Source organism: Haemorhous mexicanus, chromosome 1, assembly GCF_027477595.1.
Source record: "Haemorhous mexicanus isolate bHaeMex1 chromosome 1, bHaeMex1.pri, whole genome shotgun sequence".
In the NCBI taxonomy this organism is placed as follows: domain Eukaryota; kingdom Metazoa; phylum Chordata; class Aves; order Passeriformes; family Fringillidae; genus Haemorhous; species Haemorhous mexicanus.
This window is the reverse complement of record NC_082341.1, coordinates 105,088,029-105,107,700: the sequence shown is the minus strand read 5'-3', so window position 1 is coordinate 105,107,700 and position 19,672 is coordinate 105,088,029. Positions and strand designations below refer to the sequence as shown.

General features: G+C 43.5%; 1 protein-coding gene across 6 annotated transcripts in view; it reads right to left on the bottom strand.

The window, feature by feature from the left end:
- Positions 1-8,706: 8,706 nt before the first annotated feature.
- Positions 8,707-19,672, bottom strand: part of FAM210A (family with sequence similarity 210 member A) — a 28,366-nt gene continuing 17,400 nt past the window's right edge. For all 6 annotated transcript variants that reach the window (XM_059857676.1, XM_059857658.1, XM_059857684.1 and 3 more), the window contains exon 5: positions 8,707-18,975. In XM_059857676.1, coding sequence (XP_059713659.1) covers positions 18,643-18,975 — 333 coding nt within the window. In that variant the 3' untranslated portion in view covers positions 8,707-18,642. The remainder of the gene's footprint in view (positions 18,976-19,672) is intronic.

The window sequence follows — 19,672 nt, the reverse complement described above, 5'->3', positions numbered from 1 at the left end:
AGTTGCATCTCCTCTTGCATCTTTGTCTTCTCATCCTAGAATCCTATAATCATCCTAGAATCATAGAACAAGCTGAGCTGGAAGGGACCCATCAGGATCATTGAATCCAGCTCCTGGCCCTGCACAGGACCATCCCCAGGAGTCACACCATGTGCCTGAGAGCACTGTCCAAATGCTTCTTGAGCTCTGTCAGGCTGGTGCTATGGGGAAGCCTGTTCCAGTGCCCAGCCACCCTCTGGGGAAGAATCCCTAATACCCAACCTAAACTGCCCCTGGCACAGCTTCCAGACATTTCCTTGGATGCTGTCACCGGTCAACAGGGTGAGGACATCAGTGCCTGCCCCTCTTCTTTTCCCCATGTGGAAGTTGTAACTGCACTGAGGTCTCCCCTAGGTCTCCTCTGGGCAGGACAAAGAAAGTAACCTCAGCCATTCCTCATATGGCTTCCCCTTGAGACTTCATCATCCTCATGGCTGTCCTTTGGACACTCTCTAATGGCTTAATGTCATGCTCTGCTTTGCCACATGTAATGTGCAGGCAGTACCTCTCAGCTCTGGGGGTGTAGTGACTAGTTCACTTGCTATAGGTGAGCTTGTAATCTTCTGGTTTGGGCCTCTCTTAGCAGTAAATAGGGTGTTTTCTGATGGATATTAGTGCTTTCCAATGGAAAGGCAGTCAACAGTGTAACATTGAAACACTTTGTTTTTCTATTTTTTCTTCCGTTGACTTGGTAGAAAATCTGCTCTTGATAACAGAACACAATAGCAAAAGAAATGCCAGAATTTAGATAGCACTATCAATCTTTATAGGCTTAGTGAGGGAGCTCTGAATTGGTGAGCTCTGAAGAGAGGTAATTCTATGAAGCATTTATGGAAGACCAGCTTTGAAAATATCCAGAATTGATAGACTGTATTCCAGAGCCACTCAATGAAACTTTGTATAAATTATAAAAGATTTCTGCAAACACTGTAGCATTAATTGTCTAGATTTTACTTCCATACTGGTCTTTTGGTATGTGTGTCTCATGCACAAAACCCACATAATATGTGTGTGGTGTTTTCTATGTGATGGATCATATTTGCCTGAATTCTGGTTGCATCTTCTGACTTTGCCCAGTAACTCGTGTTCCCAAAATTCTGTATAATGGTGTCCCTACTTTAGAAATTTTCAGTTTAAAAGATTATTTTTTTATTTTAAATGCACCTTTATGAAATAAAGTTTTGTGACCTCCGTCCTACTGCAAAGATTAATTTTTCCCTTACATGTCTTGGCATGGCTCTCTTCTTGATGCTGAATGTGCCCCATCTTTGGTGTTTTTGTATGATCTTTCAGGTCTAGAAAAGACAGGGGCTTTAGCAAAGGAACAAACCGGTTTCTCTCCTAGTTTACCAATGGAGCACTTGGCACTTGGCTCTAAATCTGTACCTATGTTTAGAACAATTGTGGTTGGGCTCCTCTCAGTGCTGGACAAGCAGACTGAGTGGGATGTTGCTTAAAAAGTGTGAGTGAGGGACAGGAAGAGGGGTACCCAGCCAACAGTGCAGTGTTCAGATCCCTTTCCTGGCATGTGTGGCACGTGTAAAATTCACAGGAATGTGCATAATAGGATGTTTTCATCAGGGAGGATCTAATAATGCTCCTCCTGGTCTTGTCACAGATGAACTCTGCATGTAGGCCACTCTCGGGCTGATGGGACTTTATTACAGCAGGAATTTCCCTTGGGAGTATGATAACTCAAGCATATGCCCCATGTACAAGTTCCTGAGGGCCAGTGAGGAAGATGATTGTGTTCCTGCACTCATGGAATCTGCAGGAGCCATGACTGAAGCTGTGTTTCATTTGGCCTTTTATTACTGCTTGCCCACTGCTTGCACCAGTTTGTCCCAGCTGAGGCTGCTTCTGTTATGCCAAATCCCAGGATGTTCTTCTTGCAGATAAGCTTTTTTTAAAAAGTTCTTGATTTTCCTGAGAGTTCTTGTTTTTTTTCTTCTGTGAATGAAGTGCAGGGAAGGGTAAGGAGCAGAATTGCATTGTTTATTAAGGAATGCACTTCTTTGCAATAGAGAAGAAATCCTTGTCCTGCTGAAGAGCCCTGTGCAGAGGCTGTCTGAGGCATTTTCTAACCCTGTTAGGGGCTCTAACCTAGGGTTCATGTTTCTAACCCTGCCAGGTAGTGAGATGCTGGGCCTTAGAACTGACACTCTAATCTGTAAGGAATGTGTGAATGCTTTGAAGAAGATTGATTGCTAACCTTTCTCTGACTCTATCCCTGAGCACTCACAGTAGCTAAGGTAACCTGATTTTGTAGGCGAAGAAAAACAAAATAGCAAGTTGGTAAAAAATAGATATAGGGTGATATTTTTCTTTGCCCCTTTTCCCCCCGCCTCCAGCCCCCTCCCCAAGGATAAACAATAGGCTTGCTGGCACATTTGAAAGTATGTAGGATTATTCACAGGTTCTCTGGTTCTCTCTGGTCATTACAGTTAAGTCATATCCATGCTCGTACAGGCCTGCGTGCAGACTTGTCCCCTTGATCCTGTCTATACTAGTTTCTATTCCATGATCACCTTCCAGAAGTGCTAAATGGCTGTGTTGTGCTCTCAGTAACAATGGCAGGTCATTTGTCAAACAGCAGGAAGCCTGAGGAATATTTGCTTTTCAGTCCTGTAAATGTCATGACCTGTGTTTTTATCAGTAGGGGGCTTTCTTGCTGCACCAGTTCTTGTCTGTGACCTGGTGTGCTCGTGCATCTTCCATCCAACAGCTCTCTCTCCTTTTGGGTGAGCTTTGAAAAATCTCTGTGCTTTGGGATAACTCCAGTGCAGATCTCATGTATTGATGTACAGGAAGAAAGTAACACTTTGTGTACCCTAAATCATATAAGCATGTTTGTCAGACCTAGCTGATGGTGAGAACCAAGTGATCCTTCTGTGCAGTGGCTTCAGATGAAGTCTGGCTTTTGATTATATCCTTGCTTTTTAGATAAAGGCTGTTGCACATAATTTAATTACACATATCTGGTCTTTCTCTGCACTGTGTTGCCTGCTTGCCAACCAGTACAATTACAGCTTTTCTCCTACACTAGCCCCAAATGTGTCAATCATTTCAGTCCCTGGAAAGAGGCAGTTTTATTGAGCTGAGGCCTTTTGGAACATGGAGTAGTCCCTCGTGAGGATGTGTTGAACTTAGAGAGGTTTCCTGTCCAAAAACTGGTCTGTATGTTTCGTTAGGAAATTCAAGTTTAAGGTTTTGAGAGTATGCTGACTGAAAATGGGATTTTTTTTGTAGTTAATATATTGTTTGCCAGCCTATCCTCACTAATCAGGGATGTAAATTACCTTTTGAGCCACCTCTGATTGCATTTTTGGGCTGGCAAAAGCCCATTTGGGCACACTTGCACCAGCAAAAAAAAAAAAAAAGAGTAGTTTTCTTGGTACAGCTCTGGGGAATACACAGAATCTGCACCACTAAGTTCATCCTCCAAAACCAACCTGAGACCTGCATTGCCTCTTCCCAGCAAACTGAAGTGTAGGTGTTTGGATGAAGTGCTTTGCTGCACTCTTTAGTACCACAGACACGAGTGGAGGGGCCTACTGACGTTTTCTTGAAATTGTCATTGGCATTAAATGTTTTTCAGGGACGCTAATGCTGTTTTGGTAACCACCCAGTACAATTCTGCTTTTGAAAGGGAAGATCAAGGACCATCTTGTGTCACAAACTCTCCTGGCTCTTACTTCGGCCCTGCTGGTGTCTCTTCTGCTTTTAGACTGAACACAAGCCACCTGGGTATTGCTAGTGTTGCTTTCTTGCTATAAAAGAGCTTACCTTTTTGTGTTGATTAATGATAGGAAAACAAACTGTAACGAAGCTATCCTTCCCCTTCCCTCTGACAGACATGTGATTTACTGCCAGAGATGATGCTTTTTCTCTGCTGTATTGCTGCTGCTGTTTCAAGTGGTTTGGTGTGTGAGCTTCCTGAAACAACACGGTGTGTGTAGGATCTCGTGGGTGACAAAGCTGTCTCTTTTCTTCTTCCTCTCTCTCCTTGGTTTGTGCTTGTCTGTCTGCTGTGGTAGGTTTGCTAATCAATTAAATCCATCCTTATTAGATATAATTTTGAGGAGGTTTGCATGTCCGTAGTTTGTAAGCAACTAAGGTGCCTCATGTTCAGGTCTGAGCAGATAGGAATCCCCTTGCACTCAAGAGGGCCTGATCCAAAACCTGCTGAAGTTGGTAGGAAGACTCTTGCCAACTTCAGGGGGCTTTGCATCTGGCCTTACACTCCCACCTTTGTTGTGCCTCACTTAAAATGGTGCTTTTTCATTTGTCTGTCTTTTTTTCTAGTTTGTTTTTTTTTTCTTTGTATGGTGCTGTGTATAACTTGAATATATTATGCACATATCCTACCCAATGGGTAGAACAAACAAGCATACGAAAACAAGTAGATGTTGTTAATACTGTAAGATAGTGTACAGATGATACCAATTTTAACACAAAAAAATGGCATAGACTTTGTGAATGCCAATCTGTGCTTGGTCCTTTTTTTGTAAGAAAGTTTGCAAATGAATGCATACAAATGACAAAAAGTCTATGTATTTTATTTTCCTATTAAATATCAATATCATAAGGGAAAAAGGTTAAACAAATCCTTTTTGACAAGCCTGTGTATAGCAATTAGTCGTTTGATGCATCTTTGCTGTGAAGATTTCTTCTTTTTTTTTTTTAAATATGTCACTTTAAAAAAAAGGAGAAAACCACAAAACAAACAAAACCTCCACAGATTTAACCTTGAAAATAAATGCTTCTCGTATTGGTTGTTGCCTTGCTATTGCTGAGTTGGACCAGTATTAGTTGCTACTTCTCCAGCAAATACATTATTTATTTTGATCCCTGATTACTTTCTTTTTTTTAAACTTAGAAATGGGCTAAAACTTTTCAAACCTTTTTAATCACATCCTAGATTTGAAATGAAGCTCAGACAAGTGGGAACTGACCCAACCATCCCTGCAAAATCAAAACCAGGCCAATGAGAGTTCTGTGACAACAGCCAACCATTGCTGTGCACATTACTGGCGCACCATGCTGCCACTAGAGACTGTCCTTGGGCTTGGGGTGTGGATGGATTCCCTGGTGACCTGTGCTCTTGCAGGGTAGACAAGAGTGGCCCTATTGGTTGAGAGCTGAATGCAGGGTTTGAGTAGGAGCTTCGAGTTGGCAGCTCTGCTGCTGTGTTGGCTTCTGCCAGCAATGGCTTACCCAGGTTCATAGTTAAGATTACAGAGAAATGCTTAGACCTGTTCAAACCCAATAGGGGAAGTGGTGTGGGAAGTAATGTTACACTTCAGCTTCCTGTCAGGCTGCCTTGGCAGTTTGGTTCTCCCCTGGTGTCTCCCCGTGTTTGGCGCTCCATTCCCGTGCCCCTGCACGCTCTTCGCTAAAGCAAATACCTCAGGAAAACTCACCATGAAGTTCTAGTGTAGGGACTTGCAGATGCTGTACTTATTTTTCTAAACTGTTAGTTCTAACGATCCCAGGACAGTAGGTGATATAAAAGTTTATTGGTCCGAGACAGGCTCGTCCTCTCACAGATGGATACCAACTACTCTTTCACAGATCCTCCTGCCTGTATGTAGCTTTTTTATACTTGCCAGGCTTTAACCACAGGTGTAAGGTAGCGAGGTGTTGGCAATGTTTGGGATGGCGTTTTGGTTCGGTTTTTTCAGACGACTAGCAAAGCGCTGTGCTAAAACTCAGGGGGCCTTACCCGGGGCCAGTGAAGTCAGTGGTGGGGCTTCCTCTGGTTTGAGTGGGCTTTCAACCCATCCGTCACGCTGGAGGATGAGTGCCTTGGGGCACAGTCCTTCGCTGCTTCTCTGTCAACCTGAAGCATCTACGCCTTTGTCTGTAAATACCTTTTAAAAGCCCTCACAGGAGTCCTGTATCTGAATGTTGACCATGGTTGTTTTGGCTTTTTTTTTGTCTTAAAGGAGTGTGTTAAGTTTCTTATGGCCAGTTCTGTATCATCATGCCCTTATAGGTAGCTTCTATCATCACATCCTTCTCTACGTTGAGCTGTTCTGTCAGTCGGCATGTACCGTAGGTAAATACACATCTTTTGTGATTGGCACTTGTTAAGTCATTTATTGTTTGTCAGGGCGTAGAGTAATTGTTTTGGAAGTGTGCCTTGCCTGGCCATCTTCACGTTTCTGTTTGCACTGCAGAACCACTTCTGTGCATGAAGGAAGAAAAGCAAACAAAAAAGCCCGGGCCTTCACTAGGAAGACTGTACAGAGTAAACCTCCAGCTGGAGGAATCTAGAGTAGGATTTATCATAACAAAACATGCATATTGAGTGGACCAAACACGAGCATGTCTTCTTTTAGAGGCACTAATTTGCTTTGAAGCTGCAGTGGAAAGAGCAGACTATCTATCTATTAAGTGTATTCACAGCTGTGTTCACGCTTTTCCATTTACCACAAAGCACAGCAGGCAGCCAAGATTTCAAAAGGACTATGAGCAGAAGTTACGAGAGCCTCAGGCATCATAGACCTGGACAGCAAAAATAATAATAATAATAATTTTTAAAAAATCACTTTAGTATTCTTTAACAAAGCTTTTCTACTCATAATATAAAAACTACACAAGCGTTGATAGGGGTTTTATCTTTGTATAACTCTCAGCTGCCCAATGCTGCTGTGCTCAGAGCATTTCATGATGGTATGTACATCAGTCAGGCTGTTACACTCAAAATTAACCATCAAATGCCTGTTTTTAGAGTGTTACCCTTTCTTTGTTGTTTCTTGCTAGTTAATTTACAGTGTAAAATGCTTTATTGCTGTATGGATTTTAATTTTTTTTGTATTTCCAACATTGTGGCTTTCAAGATCACATTTTCAGCACATCTATTATTTTTGTCCATTTTCTTTCAAGCTATTCTGAAATATGTACAGCACTATCAACAATATTTAATCTTTCTTTTTAAATTTATTGTTGTAAAACAAAGCTATTAAGAACAGTAAGTCTTTTTACAACTGTATTGGAATTTCTCAATAGCTGTTCATGTGATGCTATGACAAACCTGGCTTGCTTTACTTTTTATTTTTTTAAATTTTATTTTGTGTTTAACACAATTAATTTGTTGCTTATTTTTCACCGTAACTCCCAGTTATATACAGAAAAGATTTCAACTGTTGTGTATCTGACTCTTTTAATTGAGCAAATGGTGATGTCCTAGTTTTTAGACCTAAGGTCTGTTTATTGCAATACTTTTAAAGGAAGATGTTGCTCTAAGTGCTGTTGTTAGTTTTAAATACAAATTTTATGCTTGTTCCTAATATGCTGTGGTTAAACCATGGCACAAAATTATTAAAAATTATTAAATGCATTTGTCTCCTGTTGGATTTATTTTCCCTTTAAAGTGAGAAAAACAAAAAAGCATTGGAACACTAGAGTGGCTTTGGTAAAAATAAGTACTTGTCTTTTTCCCTTGGTGTTTTGCTGCTGGCAACCAGGTAGCAGATCCTTAAGGAATGTGTCTCAATCCTTGCAGCATTACGTGAGGGCCCCGGGAAGTGGGTGTCTGATGAGGGTTTGAGATCAGCCTTCTGACCCTCACACTCTGGTGATTAATGCTGGGACAGTCTCTGCCCTGCCTCTGCCATAGGATGGGCTGGAGCAGGAGACAAGCCTGTCACACACTGGAGGGGTCAGTCTAGGCACTTAATCTAAGCCAGCTCGTGGTTTCAATTCCTTTAAGACAACAGCCCTGCCTCGATCTCATTTTTAAAGCCCTGCTGGTGGTGCCGGCCTCTGGCACAGCAGTGCCGACTGACCAGCAGGGGGATGAGCAATGCCCCCAAAGCATTGAGTTGCAAAACCTCTTTAAAAAATGAAGGTGCAAAATATGGCTTGTGGGAGGGAGATTCACAACCTGGTTTAAGACAGCTGGGACATGCTTTGGCCAGTGCTTAAAAAGTGGTCCAGTAATGGGGTGAAGAAAGGGATGATGCTCTTAGTAAGAAACCAGGTGAAAGGGTCCTGTAAAACATGCAAAGATTTGTCTTTGGCAATACAGGTCTTTGCAAGGGAGATCAAATTATCCCTGGCTGGCACCTGCCACTTTGCCATACTAAAGCTTAACAAAACTGGGGAAGAGCAGGTAATTTAATTCTGTGTATAACATGATGCTTTATTTAGCATGATTGTTAATAACATAGTTTTCTTGGTTTATATTTTATACCTGTGCTTGCTGGAGTTCGATGTCTGTGTTGCTGCGATGTGATGCTGAATTTGATACTTCCAACCTGGGGCTTCCTTGCAGGTCTTTTCCAGGAAGAGGTCTGCTGTGGGAGCCATGGTGCATCCCACTTCTGACAGCCTGCTGTGGAGCTGCCTTTACATTCCACTCAGAGAGGAACCAGGGAGGTTCCCCTGGCTGCTGTTCTTTTCAAACGTCTTAGTTCTTTAATGTTACAGTACTTATTTTTGGGTCAAAAGTAATCATATTTTTTTCCTATAACCACCCTGAGTTTGCTCTCCTCCATCTACTGCATTTTAATTCTTCTTTAGTATTTAAAAAATCGCTAGTTCCTTAGTCCTTAAAAGTACTCTAAATCTCCAGGCTTCTGCTCCTCCTCTACTGTCTGAACCCTGAACTCCCTGGAAACTGCATTTTTTGAGCCTGCTTTGATCTTTTACTTAATCTGGTTTTAATTGTATTTATATTTAGTTTATAATATGCCATTCTGTTTGATTGTGTTTTAATATCACTGCCAATGATTGCAACTCAGCTGTAAATGGGATGTCTCATCTCAGTAGGGTTACTTTTTTTCTGCTGAAAGATTAATATAGTGGCTGCTGCAGTCCTGTGAAACCTCTAGGTCTGGCTTCCAGGCTCCCAGCAGTATTGTGTCTCATTACAAACACCCTGGTTTTAACATCCCAAACCCTTTTCTTCCAAAGACCCCTCTGTAATGAGACTTCGTTACTTAGACAAAAATTAATTAGGCTTCTCTCATTATCACTGTTTTGATCGGTTGTGCTTTAAGTGAGTTCTAATTAAAATGCACATTTTAAAACCCTTACTGCTGAATCCTCTTCTAATAGCTTGCTTCTACTGCGGCGATGCCCTGCTTTTTGTGCAGTTTGCATTGTGCTGCTTTTGCAGAACTCTAGCATTGATTAAGAAAACTAAAAACTTGCATGATTTTTTTTTTTGCTTGTTTTCTACATTTTTTTTCCCGACTGGCTGCCAAATGATTGCTCCTGAGAGCCTGAGAATGGGGATTAGAGCTGAAACACTGAATTCTTTACGTGTGGTAAAATTGATGAGCTGAGTTTCTCAGTGTCCTGTACAGTCAGTAGCCCTACTTGTTCCCAGAATTTTCCAAAACATAAGGGGGAAACTATATGCTGCAGTTTTTACTATTTAACTGCAAATTTTTGCTTGCTGAGGTGTTCCAAGTTGCCTTAAATACATTATTTATTATGGTAGGACTGCATGATCCATCCCAGGGGTACCTGCCACATGCTAAGCCTGTAGATGCTCTGCTATGGTTAGAGGGGGACATTTGAAGGCTGGCTCTCCTTAATAAAGGGGCTAATCTAAATATTTTGTATCCTTTAATGGTTTCCACTCTGAAGTGTGTTGCAAAACAGCAGCAGAAAGGTGCCAAAAGTATTTTAAAGATGAGGAAGCACACATGAACTACATGCCATGTCTCAGTGCAGCCTGTGACAATACTGGGAATAACCTTTCCCTGCCACCATTCCCAGTCCCTCCACTTGCAAGGTATAGTTTCTGCTCACTTCCAAACATCCCACTGTCTTGTACAGAGCTATTTTCTGTTTGGCAGGGCTTTGAGCAAGCAGCCAGGACATAGCCACCCCTTGTTCAGAGAAAGAGGGCATCTTTTTCATGGAGGCCAAAATGCCACCCTTGAGCCCCCGTCAGTGCCAACACCAGATCATTCCAGCTTAATTTAACATTTGCAGACATTATAGTGATTGACAGTTGAGTTGAGTGGAAAATTCCAGTTTAATCCTGCTCTGTGTGCCACAGACATGGGCTCAGACAGCTTGACCTACATTTAACCCTGGGCAGCAAGAAATTCTTAGGGGAAAAGAAAAAAAGTGGTTTTCATCTCAAAGCAGTAAGAACATTCCCACTTATTACGTGTCCCTGTGTATATGCATACATGTGTAATTGTGTTACAGTGCTGTGAATATTTCATGAGCTGAGCCAAGTTTGCCCTGGTTGGCTTTACTTGGTGAAGAAGATATGTAAGTCAAATATAAAAGCACAAATGTGCTTGCATAACTGCTCGGTAGGGTTTATGGCAACAACAAAAAGGATAGGAGCTGGTTCTTTCCTGACAATGGGGTTAGGATTGTAAGTGCTATAAAATTTGCTTATGCTGCAAACTTTTTATCTCTTGGGGGAAAAGTTGATGAGCTGGTAACTTCAACTAATGTAATGTCAGGAAAAGGATAACAGGTAAGGCTTGACTGAGGGACTGCAGAGTCAGTCTGGTTTCTTTGACCCCCCCCTCCTTCTGCAGATCAAAGGTGCTGATAGTGACTGACTGTGTTTGTTTTGGGAAGTTACAGGTGCAGTACTGGGTGTCACAGCTTTTCAGTGAGAGGTGCATTGGCAAACATGAAAAGCCCTGTGGCTGAGTGATAACTGCATTAAGTACTCAGCATGCAAGCCCTCTCACCTTCTACAGTCATGCTGTATATTATACCTATAGATAATATGCATGCTGTCTGCAGCCATATGCTAGGGCAATCAGGCACTTTACTGTAAAATTGTGCTCTGTCAGGGAAATGGCATCAGGTGCACTAAAATTCCCACCTGACAGTGGCACAGAAGTAAAGTGCTTGTCTGCAGTAAAACTGTACTCCAGAGTAAACTGTGCAGCTGTAGCTTGAGTGCTGCTTGTGTCCTGGCACTTCTTTTTTTGAAGAAGAAGATTGTCTGTATGTGGGTACATGCTGTGTAGAGGTGTGAGGGCTAGTGCACAGCAATCCAGCAATAGAAAATACACTGTTAGTACATTAGGCCGAAACTTTGAGTTCACTTCTATAAAATGACACGGTTCTCTTTATTTTCATGGCTTTTCTAAGCTAATCCAGGATAAAAACTTAATTCAGGTATTTAGCCAACCATATCATTAGTCATCAGTTAACCAAGGCTTAGAAATCTTCCTTTCTCCACTACAATTCATCCAAAGGTCTCCTTCTGCATTAAAACACATCTGCCACATCTGGGAGGTAGCTGGAGGCCACAGCTGTGTGCAGGCACCTGTTTTTGGAGGAAAGGTGCTCCAAGGTGGCTCTCAGGCAGTGGCTGGATAAAGAGCTGGTGTAAATGTGCTGGTGGAAGTGCTTGACAGTGCCAGCTGAGGGGACTCTGCACCACTTACTGCAGGGTCTGTTCAGCTGAAGGCCAAGTACAGCATCGCTGCTCATCTCTGTGCTCTCTCATGTTCTCTCACATCCATATCCTTACAAGGTCCGGCAACTCTTTTTGTACCTGTGAACAAATCCATGTGAAACGATCACTAAAAAAGGATGGGAGGTAAACTTGCAGCTTGTGTTATTTAGAAGCTCATGGTGAGCTGGATTTTGTCTCCACCTGCTTTGTGATCCCAGATGGGAGGTCATCAGTAAGCACAAGAGCCAGGTCAAGGCAGTGTTCACAAGGAGTCTCTGCTGTCTCTCCATGCCTGCTTTAGGTCACCAAGGCAGCCCATTGACATTACCGGTGCTGGATCTGTTCTACTAACAGCCTCCCAGCACTACAGTTCTGAGTCATATTAAATGTAGGATCCCAACTGCACTTCTGATGGATTCAGCATAGCATTTCAGGTAGAAATTACATCAGTTTTATGATTTTATTCTGATTGCAAGAGTACATAAGATTCTTGATTTAGCGTGAGTTTGAGAGGAGGACACAGAGCATTTAACACTTGACTGGCAATGGAGTTGACTCAAGAACTGTAGCATGTTTGGGCATTATTCCTAAACAAGCCTGAATATCCTCCCCTGTGTTCCCTCCTCTCTGATTGTCCAATCAATTCATCAAACTCAAGCCCAAACTTAACACTGCATGTTACCCTGCAGGCTTTTGAAATCAAGATGTATTCTTTCTACTTAAGAAGATTGTAGAAATAGGCAGCTAATTGCCAGGGGATAATTACAATTCTCTAATTATTATTGTTGCTGATGGTAAGTGATGAACAAGGATGAATGTGATGCAATGCCCTAAGCTGACACCCTGAAGGGGACACAATCAGAGGAATTTGTTTCAACTTTGGCTCCAGCAGCATCTTGAGTTGCTATTTTTGCTCTGCCCTGTTACCAGGTCACAGCTTTGGTGCCAACCCTGCTCAAAAGGCTCAGCTGCACCTTCAGCTTGGGCAATAATTTAGACTGTGACTGGCTCTGGTCTTTGTTCAGGCCATTTTTTTGACTGGCCCCATTTTCACTATTGCTTCAGTTCCAGCCATTGCTTAGGCCAAGATTTCAGCTCCTCTTGGGCTGAGACTTCAGCTGTTCCCCTGTCAGGCTCTGACTTTGGTTCTGGGCCCATCTTGGGCCATCATTTTAACTCTGGGTCCTGTTCAGGATGTGAATTCACCTCTGGCCCTATGTTGAGCTGCCATTTCCACTCAGCTCCATCTTGGTCTGCAGCTTTTTCTCCTGCCTGTTTCAGGCCAATAGAGCTGGTCATAGGTTTGGCTCTGGCTGAATATCACTCTTTGAGTTGGGCTCCAGCCTCTGCTCCTTGACCCTGTCTCTTCATCTCCAGCTTTGTATCAGGCTTCAGCTCTGGCCCGTGGCTGGGCTGTGATTTTGGCTCTAGTCCCATCAGGCAGGTTGGACCTCTGCTCAGGCTGTGAGTAGAGATCAGGAGCCACCTTGGGCCTCTATCAGGTCTCCAACCCCATCTTGGGCAATGGTTGCAGCTCCAGGACCCATCCTGAGCCACAACTTGGATTCTGGTCCCGTCTCCCCCCAGCAAGCAGGCTGGGGACATGCTTGCTCACAAGCATGTCCCCAGCCTGATACAGGGCTCTGACTCCAGCTCAGGCTCATGGGGTCTGCTCTGCCCCTGCTTGCTCTTTGACTCTGCTCTGCCCTTCTTGTTTTATGACTTTGGAGCTGGCCTGACATGGGGCAGCAACTTTGCTCGGTTCGCTGCCTGGGCTGTGACTGGTGTCAGATTGAGCTGTTAACCTCAGCTTTGTAGAGTTACTGGAGTGAGACTTTATTTGCTCCCATCTATGGCAGCAGTTTGAGCTCTGGCTCACCTCAGGCTGCTACTGCAGCTCTGGCTCAACACTGCGTTGAGATTTTTGTGTCAGCCCCATCTTTGGCCATAACTTTGGCTCTGGCCATTGTTCAGGTGGCTGCTTTGGGTCTGACCCCTCCTCAGGAGGTTGCTGTGGCTTGATCACTGTTTGGGCCATGGCTTTGGCTCTGGCTTGTCTTGGCTTGTGACTTTGTCTCCAGCCACATCTTCATCTGCAACCTTGGCTTAAGCTATTGCTCAGGCCACAAATTTGGCTTCATTGCCATCTTGGGCTCCTGCTTTTGCTCCTGCTTTGGCTCTGATTGCAATTGTGGTTCTGGATTGGTATTGGGCTGTGACTTAATCTCTGGCCTGATACTGACCAGAAGCTTTGCCAACAGCTTGATGGTAGATCACAGCTTTGGCTCTGGCCCCAGCTGGGAGGTTATTACAGCTCTTGTTTGGGCTGCTACTTCAGCTTCAGTCCTGGGTCAAGCTGTGACCTAGCCTCTGGCCACCTGGCCATCCACATCTTTTTCTCTGCTTTGATACTCAGTTGCAACTTTGCCTTTGGTCCCTGCATGGTTCATGACTTCTGCTTTAGCCCATTTCAGGCTGCAACTTTTCCTTCTTGGGCAGTGATTTCAGCTCTGTTCCCTGTTCAGTGACTGGTGGCTATTTTTGAGCCATGTCTTCAGCTCCTGTCCACTGTGAGGCCATGAGTTTGGCTCAGGTTTTGGATCAGGGCTTCAGCTCTGGTCCCTGCTCCAGCCCCGGTGAGGATCATGGCTTCTGCTCCAGTCCCATATTGAGCTGCGACTTTGGCTCTGGCCCCATTTCAAGGCACAAGTTTGGCTCCAGTTCTGTATCAGACTGTGATTTTAGCTCCAACTCCATCCTGAGCTGTAATACCAGTGATGGTGCCATTTTTGCTGTATCTTTGGCTCTTGCTCAGTCTCAGACCATGTCTGTGCCTTTGGCCCCTATTTGGGTTGCTAATTTGTTCCTTGTCATATCTTGGGCTGTTACTCTGCTTCTAGGGGAAATCTTGGGTCATGGCTTCAGCTCTGGCCCCATCTTTAGATGTGACTTTAGCTCCATTGCAATTTCAGGCCATGATTTCAGTTTCAGACACATCTTGAGCCTCTGAGACAGGTCTGGCCTAATACCAGGTTGCTACTTCAGCAACCTATTTGGTCTGTGTCTGTGGCTAGGGATGGCAGGTTGTAACTGTGGCTGTAGCCCCATGTTGGTCTGTGGCTTCATCTCAGTGGCATTTCTGGGCACGATTTCAGCTCTGGCTCAATATTTGGCTGTGATTTGGATGCCTGGAGAGGTTACCTAGAACAGAAGCTAGACAGAGTAAGAGAAATAAAGTAGGTATTTATTAGAAAGGCCTTCAAAGGTTACACCTTGGGCAGTCCAAGAGCCTGGTGACCTTGGTTCACAGTCTGGAAAAGGATTGTTTTGTTTCAGCTGTGAAGAGAACGTGCAAATACTTTTTATGAAGTTCAGAGTTATATACTAATGCAGTACAGAATCTGAAAAATATGAGAGCTAAAACTTCATCTTCAGTTCCTGCCCTGTCTTGGACCACTACTTGCCTCCAACTCAAATTTGGCTCTGTTCCGTGCTCAGACAGTGAGTGCCACAGCAGTCTGGGCAGCAGTGTAGGCTCTGCCCCCTACCTCTGGCCATGGCTTTGGTTCCAGCCCATCTTGGATATGAATTTTTTGGCTCTGGCACTACCTCAGGTGGTGATTGCTGGTCTGTCCTGATACTGGGCCATGATTTTTGTTCCAGTCCCAGTAGGGATGTTATGTTGACTCTGAGCCCACCTTTAGCTGCAATTTTGGCTCTGGACAGTGCTTGGGTTTTGACTTTGTCTCTCCCCCATCTTGAGCAGCAACTTAGGCCCAAGCCAAGTAGTGAGTTGTGATGTTGGATTTGGCTCTGCACTGGTTTGCAGCTTCAGCTCCAGTCACATCATGGGATGTGATTTCAAATCTGCCCCCCTGCTTAGACTTTAACATCTACTCCCACTCCATCCTGGGGCCCCAGTTTTGGCACAGATTCCCTGCTTTGATCACAGCATGTACTCTGGACTCATCTTGGGATGCCCAATTGCAGACCCAGCCTGCTCAGACTTACAGTTGAGCACTGTCCCAGTTTCAGGTCCAGCCCCGTTGCAGGTTGTGACTTGGTGATGCTGTGCAGTGGTGTTACATGTGAGCTGGGAGCAGACAGAAGTGGGAGAGATTGCCAAAGCAGCCATTTCCCTGCTGTATATGTAGTGATGGATGCCTCAGTCCTGGTCTCACCAGATTTCTGAAGCCTTGCAGAGGTGGAGGGACCCACACCCCCACCCACCCTCTAGAGCCTGAAGGGACAGCCCTTTCCCACGAGGATGCTGAACAGCGAGAGGTAAAAAGGCAAGCCCTGATAGCACTGACTGAATGGTCCTATGGGCAACAGAAGGTGCTGCTGGGCTTCTCTCTGGGCTTTTCATCTCACCAAGGACTCCTGGCACTCGCTGGGCGCTCCCTTGCTTGGTCACTTGTGGGCTGCCTCAGGGCCTCTTGGGGCTGTGGCCAAACTGCTTTCCCAGGCCATGGCACCTGCTCCCCTGTCCTTCTCTGCTTCTGAAGGCACTCACTGATGCTGTTCCACCTTAAGGGACACTGCTGCCACATGAGTGTGCCAACTGTGCTGGCCTGGGTACCAGAAGGAGACGCTGTCCCCAGGTGCCCCTTGCTTGCCCTAGCCTGCCAGCAGAGTGCAGGCACACTGCCTCTTCAAAGGGTGGTGGCCCCTGGCTGCCAGCCATGCAGACTCACACTAAGGCTGTCACTAACAAGAACTGCACCTTAGTATCATGGCAAGATAATTTATAAGAGAGATACAGGATGAAAGTCAACTTTAGCCGAGTTAAAACTGCAGCATAGCTGGGTACCTGCTGGGCACCAGGTGGCCTTACATTCATTCCCTGGGCAGCCCAGGAAACTCCCCAGGTGCTCTCTGCACTAGAGGCAGAGGTTCTATATAAGGCCAATTTGAGACAAGGTCATCAAGTATGTGACTAATTCTTACAAAAGCTCTCCAGGTCAGACTTCCAAAGTCTTAAAGATTTCCCCTCTCGCTTTGTATAAATGGATCCATGTAACTCTGTGCTTTGTCAACTGACATGCTGGGTGGAGGAAGTGGTTGTCCCAGAAACTCCTCAAGCTTCTCCATGCTGCAAAATTGACCACCTACACAGAGGAGGCACTTGGCAAGAGTCCCTGTGAGCTGTTCCTGCAGCTGCAGAAATGATCACACAGGACAGTCAACTCCAAGACAATCAGCTTTTGTACTCAGCATTAGTAGAGATGGGTCAATAAACACTGGAGTGGTCACAGGCCAGCTGGGCAAGGGAAAGAGCAAGAAGAGGTGGTGTAATAAACAAGTTCTAACATCTCTAAGGGCTAAAAACTCATCCTAGGACACCAAGGTGCCCCTGTGCAATCCCTGCCTTGTGTAAAGAGATGAATCCTGTGAGTTGCACTGAAAGGGTCCCATATGTGGCCCCAGACTGAGAGTGACCATGCAATGTTATTGGGGCACAATTTGGGCTTTGCAGGGTCCTGCAAAGGACATGGGTAACACTGCCCCCAAAAGTGGGAAATCAGAAGAAATGCCAACATCAGAAGACTGTGTGCAGGGGGACAGTAAGGAAAAGCTTACTAAAAGAGAAAAACAAAAAAGCATCTGTTAACTCTAGTCCTTAACAGTAGTACTTAGCAGTGTAAGAGTTCACAGAAATATTTTTTTAAATAATTTTTATCAGAAACATGGCACTTTACATCTTCAGGTCACTGAATATACAATGATTATTCCTCACAACATCCCTGTGAGGTAGGCATTAGATTGCAGTTACTATTTAACATGTGGGCAGAGGCAGAGAAGTATGTAATGAATCCTGCACAATTAATGAAGTTAATGAAGTTCAACTCACTTAAACATAGAGAAGCCCTCAGTGACTTGAATGAGAATGGGACAGTGAGGCAGAGCTGATACTTCATCAGCTATATTTTTTCACTCCAGTAAATTGCAATGCTCAGGGTCCAACTCTATTGCTTCCCCATATCCCCCTGAAAAAAAGCACCTTTGTCAAACAACTTACACATGCTGAGTTGCTACAAAGTGAGATCTGTAGTAGAAACACTTCAATTCAGCCTACGTTTGAATAAAACTGAGAGAAGTTTGCTTGCCCAGCCAAATATAACAGTTTCAACTTTAGTTCTTTATGACATCTGAGACAGCATTTCAGAATTCAGGTAAGAATAAATGTTTGCTTGACTTTATCTAGGGGAAAAAAGTTTGGTAGACTGTGATCGCTGTCTCAGAAATCATGCTTATTTTAGTCAAATTGTTTTACTCAGGGAGGAGGAGGAACTTTGGGGTTTAACTCTAACTTTCCATGTGTTTAAAAAGCCCCTTAGTATAGCAATTTCTCAAGTAAACTTTTCTTTCAATTCTTTTTTGTTTCAAAAATGAAACAGAGCAGGTTTGTAAACTTTAACACAATGAACAAATCCTAGTGTTTAATATGCAATTATTGATTTTAATGACTTTGTACTGTAAATCAACTTCAGGAAACAAAGTATACTTGACAGTATGGCTACTGTGATTAACTCATCTTCCTATAGCTTTCAGTTGAGATTTCTGAAGAGATGCACTGTTCAAGAAAGATTCATAGTCTCAGCCCATAAACCACAGGAGCCTGGCTGAAGCCAAGGAAACCATTGTAATGAATTCCTGCTCAGTAGCTGATCCATCAATTCCTTCATGTGCAGTATCAGTGACAATGGTCTGCTCCAAATTGAGAGATGATCACGATTGAAGAGGCTTGGGTCCACGTGCTCTAAAAATCTAAACATGTTGCTCTTCCCAACAGAGAAATCTTCATTCTTATTTAATGGAAGATGCAGTCTAGTGGAACCATGGCTGTGCACTGTGATGGGAGAAGTACAGAGTAGTGGCTCTTGGCAGAAATCGCCTTCATTTGGAGGAGGATGTGGGAAAAAAAGAGGGAAGAGTAATTCTTAACATTATTATCAAGGGACATATTAACTTCTAATCTGAGATTCACTTTTCCTTCTGAAAATTGAAACTTTTAGGTCACAACCTCTTCCCTAAGGAACTTTAACCTTTAAATCCATGTAGCAATTGTCATCTCCAGACAAAGGGTAAAAAATATAAAAGAAAAAAAAAAAGGAAAAAAGCTCAGAAGTGTACTTTGCATATCCTGCCTCACAAAGGGTTAAAGTGCTAAGTTTGATATATCCAAAAATCAAGCATCTCTCCTACTCCTTTATTTTTTTAAAAGAAACTTTATCTTTGGTTTCTTGTATCTTCCCTGTAATTTTATCCTTTGTTTCCTCCATCTTCTCTGTAATTTTATCCTTTGTTTCCCCCATCTTCTCCGTAATTTTATCCTTTGTTTCCCCCATCTTCTCTGTAATTTTATCCTTTGTTTCCCCCATCTTCTCTGTAATTTTATCCTTTGTTTCCTCCATCCTGTCTTGTAGGTATTCCTTTACAGGTGGTGGTGTGGACATGTAGCCGTGCCTACGTAGGTATTTAACAGTGACAGACGTTCCTCCCAAAGTCACAGTGTATCTGGCAGGAGTTGCAATCTTAAAGAAATGAGAGAATACACCACATAGATAAAATAGGAAAATAACATCCAGCAAAAGGTATTTTTTTATGTTGAAAATTTATTTTGACCAGTGTCAGATTCTAAAAATATCTTCAATTTGTAAGGAAATAAGCCAGTTTACAGTGCATCTCCTAGAAAGGCATACCTTTTACTTAAAGTATCATTCTGTCAGAGCCAGCAAGGGCATTAGACTTCCCTTAAAAAAACTCATCAACACACAAACTCTCCCTGTGCAGCTTCTAGGACAAGCATTCGGCATCTTGATGCAATTCAGAACAGACTGCATGTGAACACCAAGTTTCTTCCAACACTTCCAGATCTCCCAGCTATAACAACATCTTTATATTTAACCATATTTATTTATTGGTCTCTTTTAGGCACAGGAAAAATTGGAAAGAGTTGTACTTTCACATCTTGTTTGGGAAAGTAACCCCTTTGAAAACAGGCAAGAAGGACATCACTTTTAGAAACAAAACAAATTGAGTGGTGTGTACAGCAAATATTGTACCTTGTTTTTGAATGGTCTGACATGTTTCAAGTTTCCCAAACACAGACTCCGCACATATAAAGCAATAAAAGGAAACTCAAACCTGAATGTAAGTAATTGATTCAAATGACAATGAAAATACTTGAGAGTGATGGACATCTAAGGGGAAGACAAAAAATCATGTAGG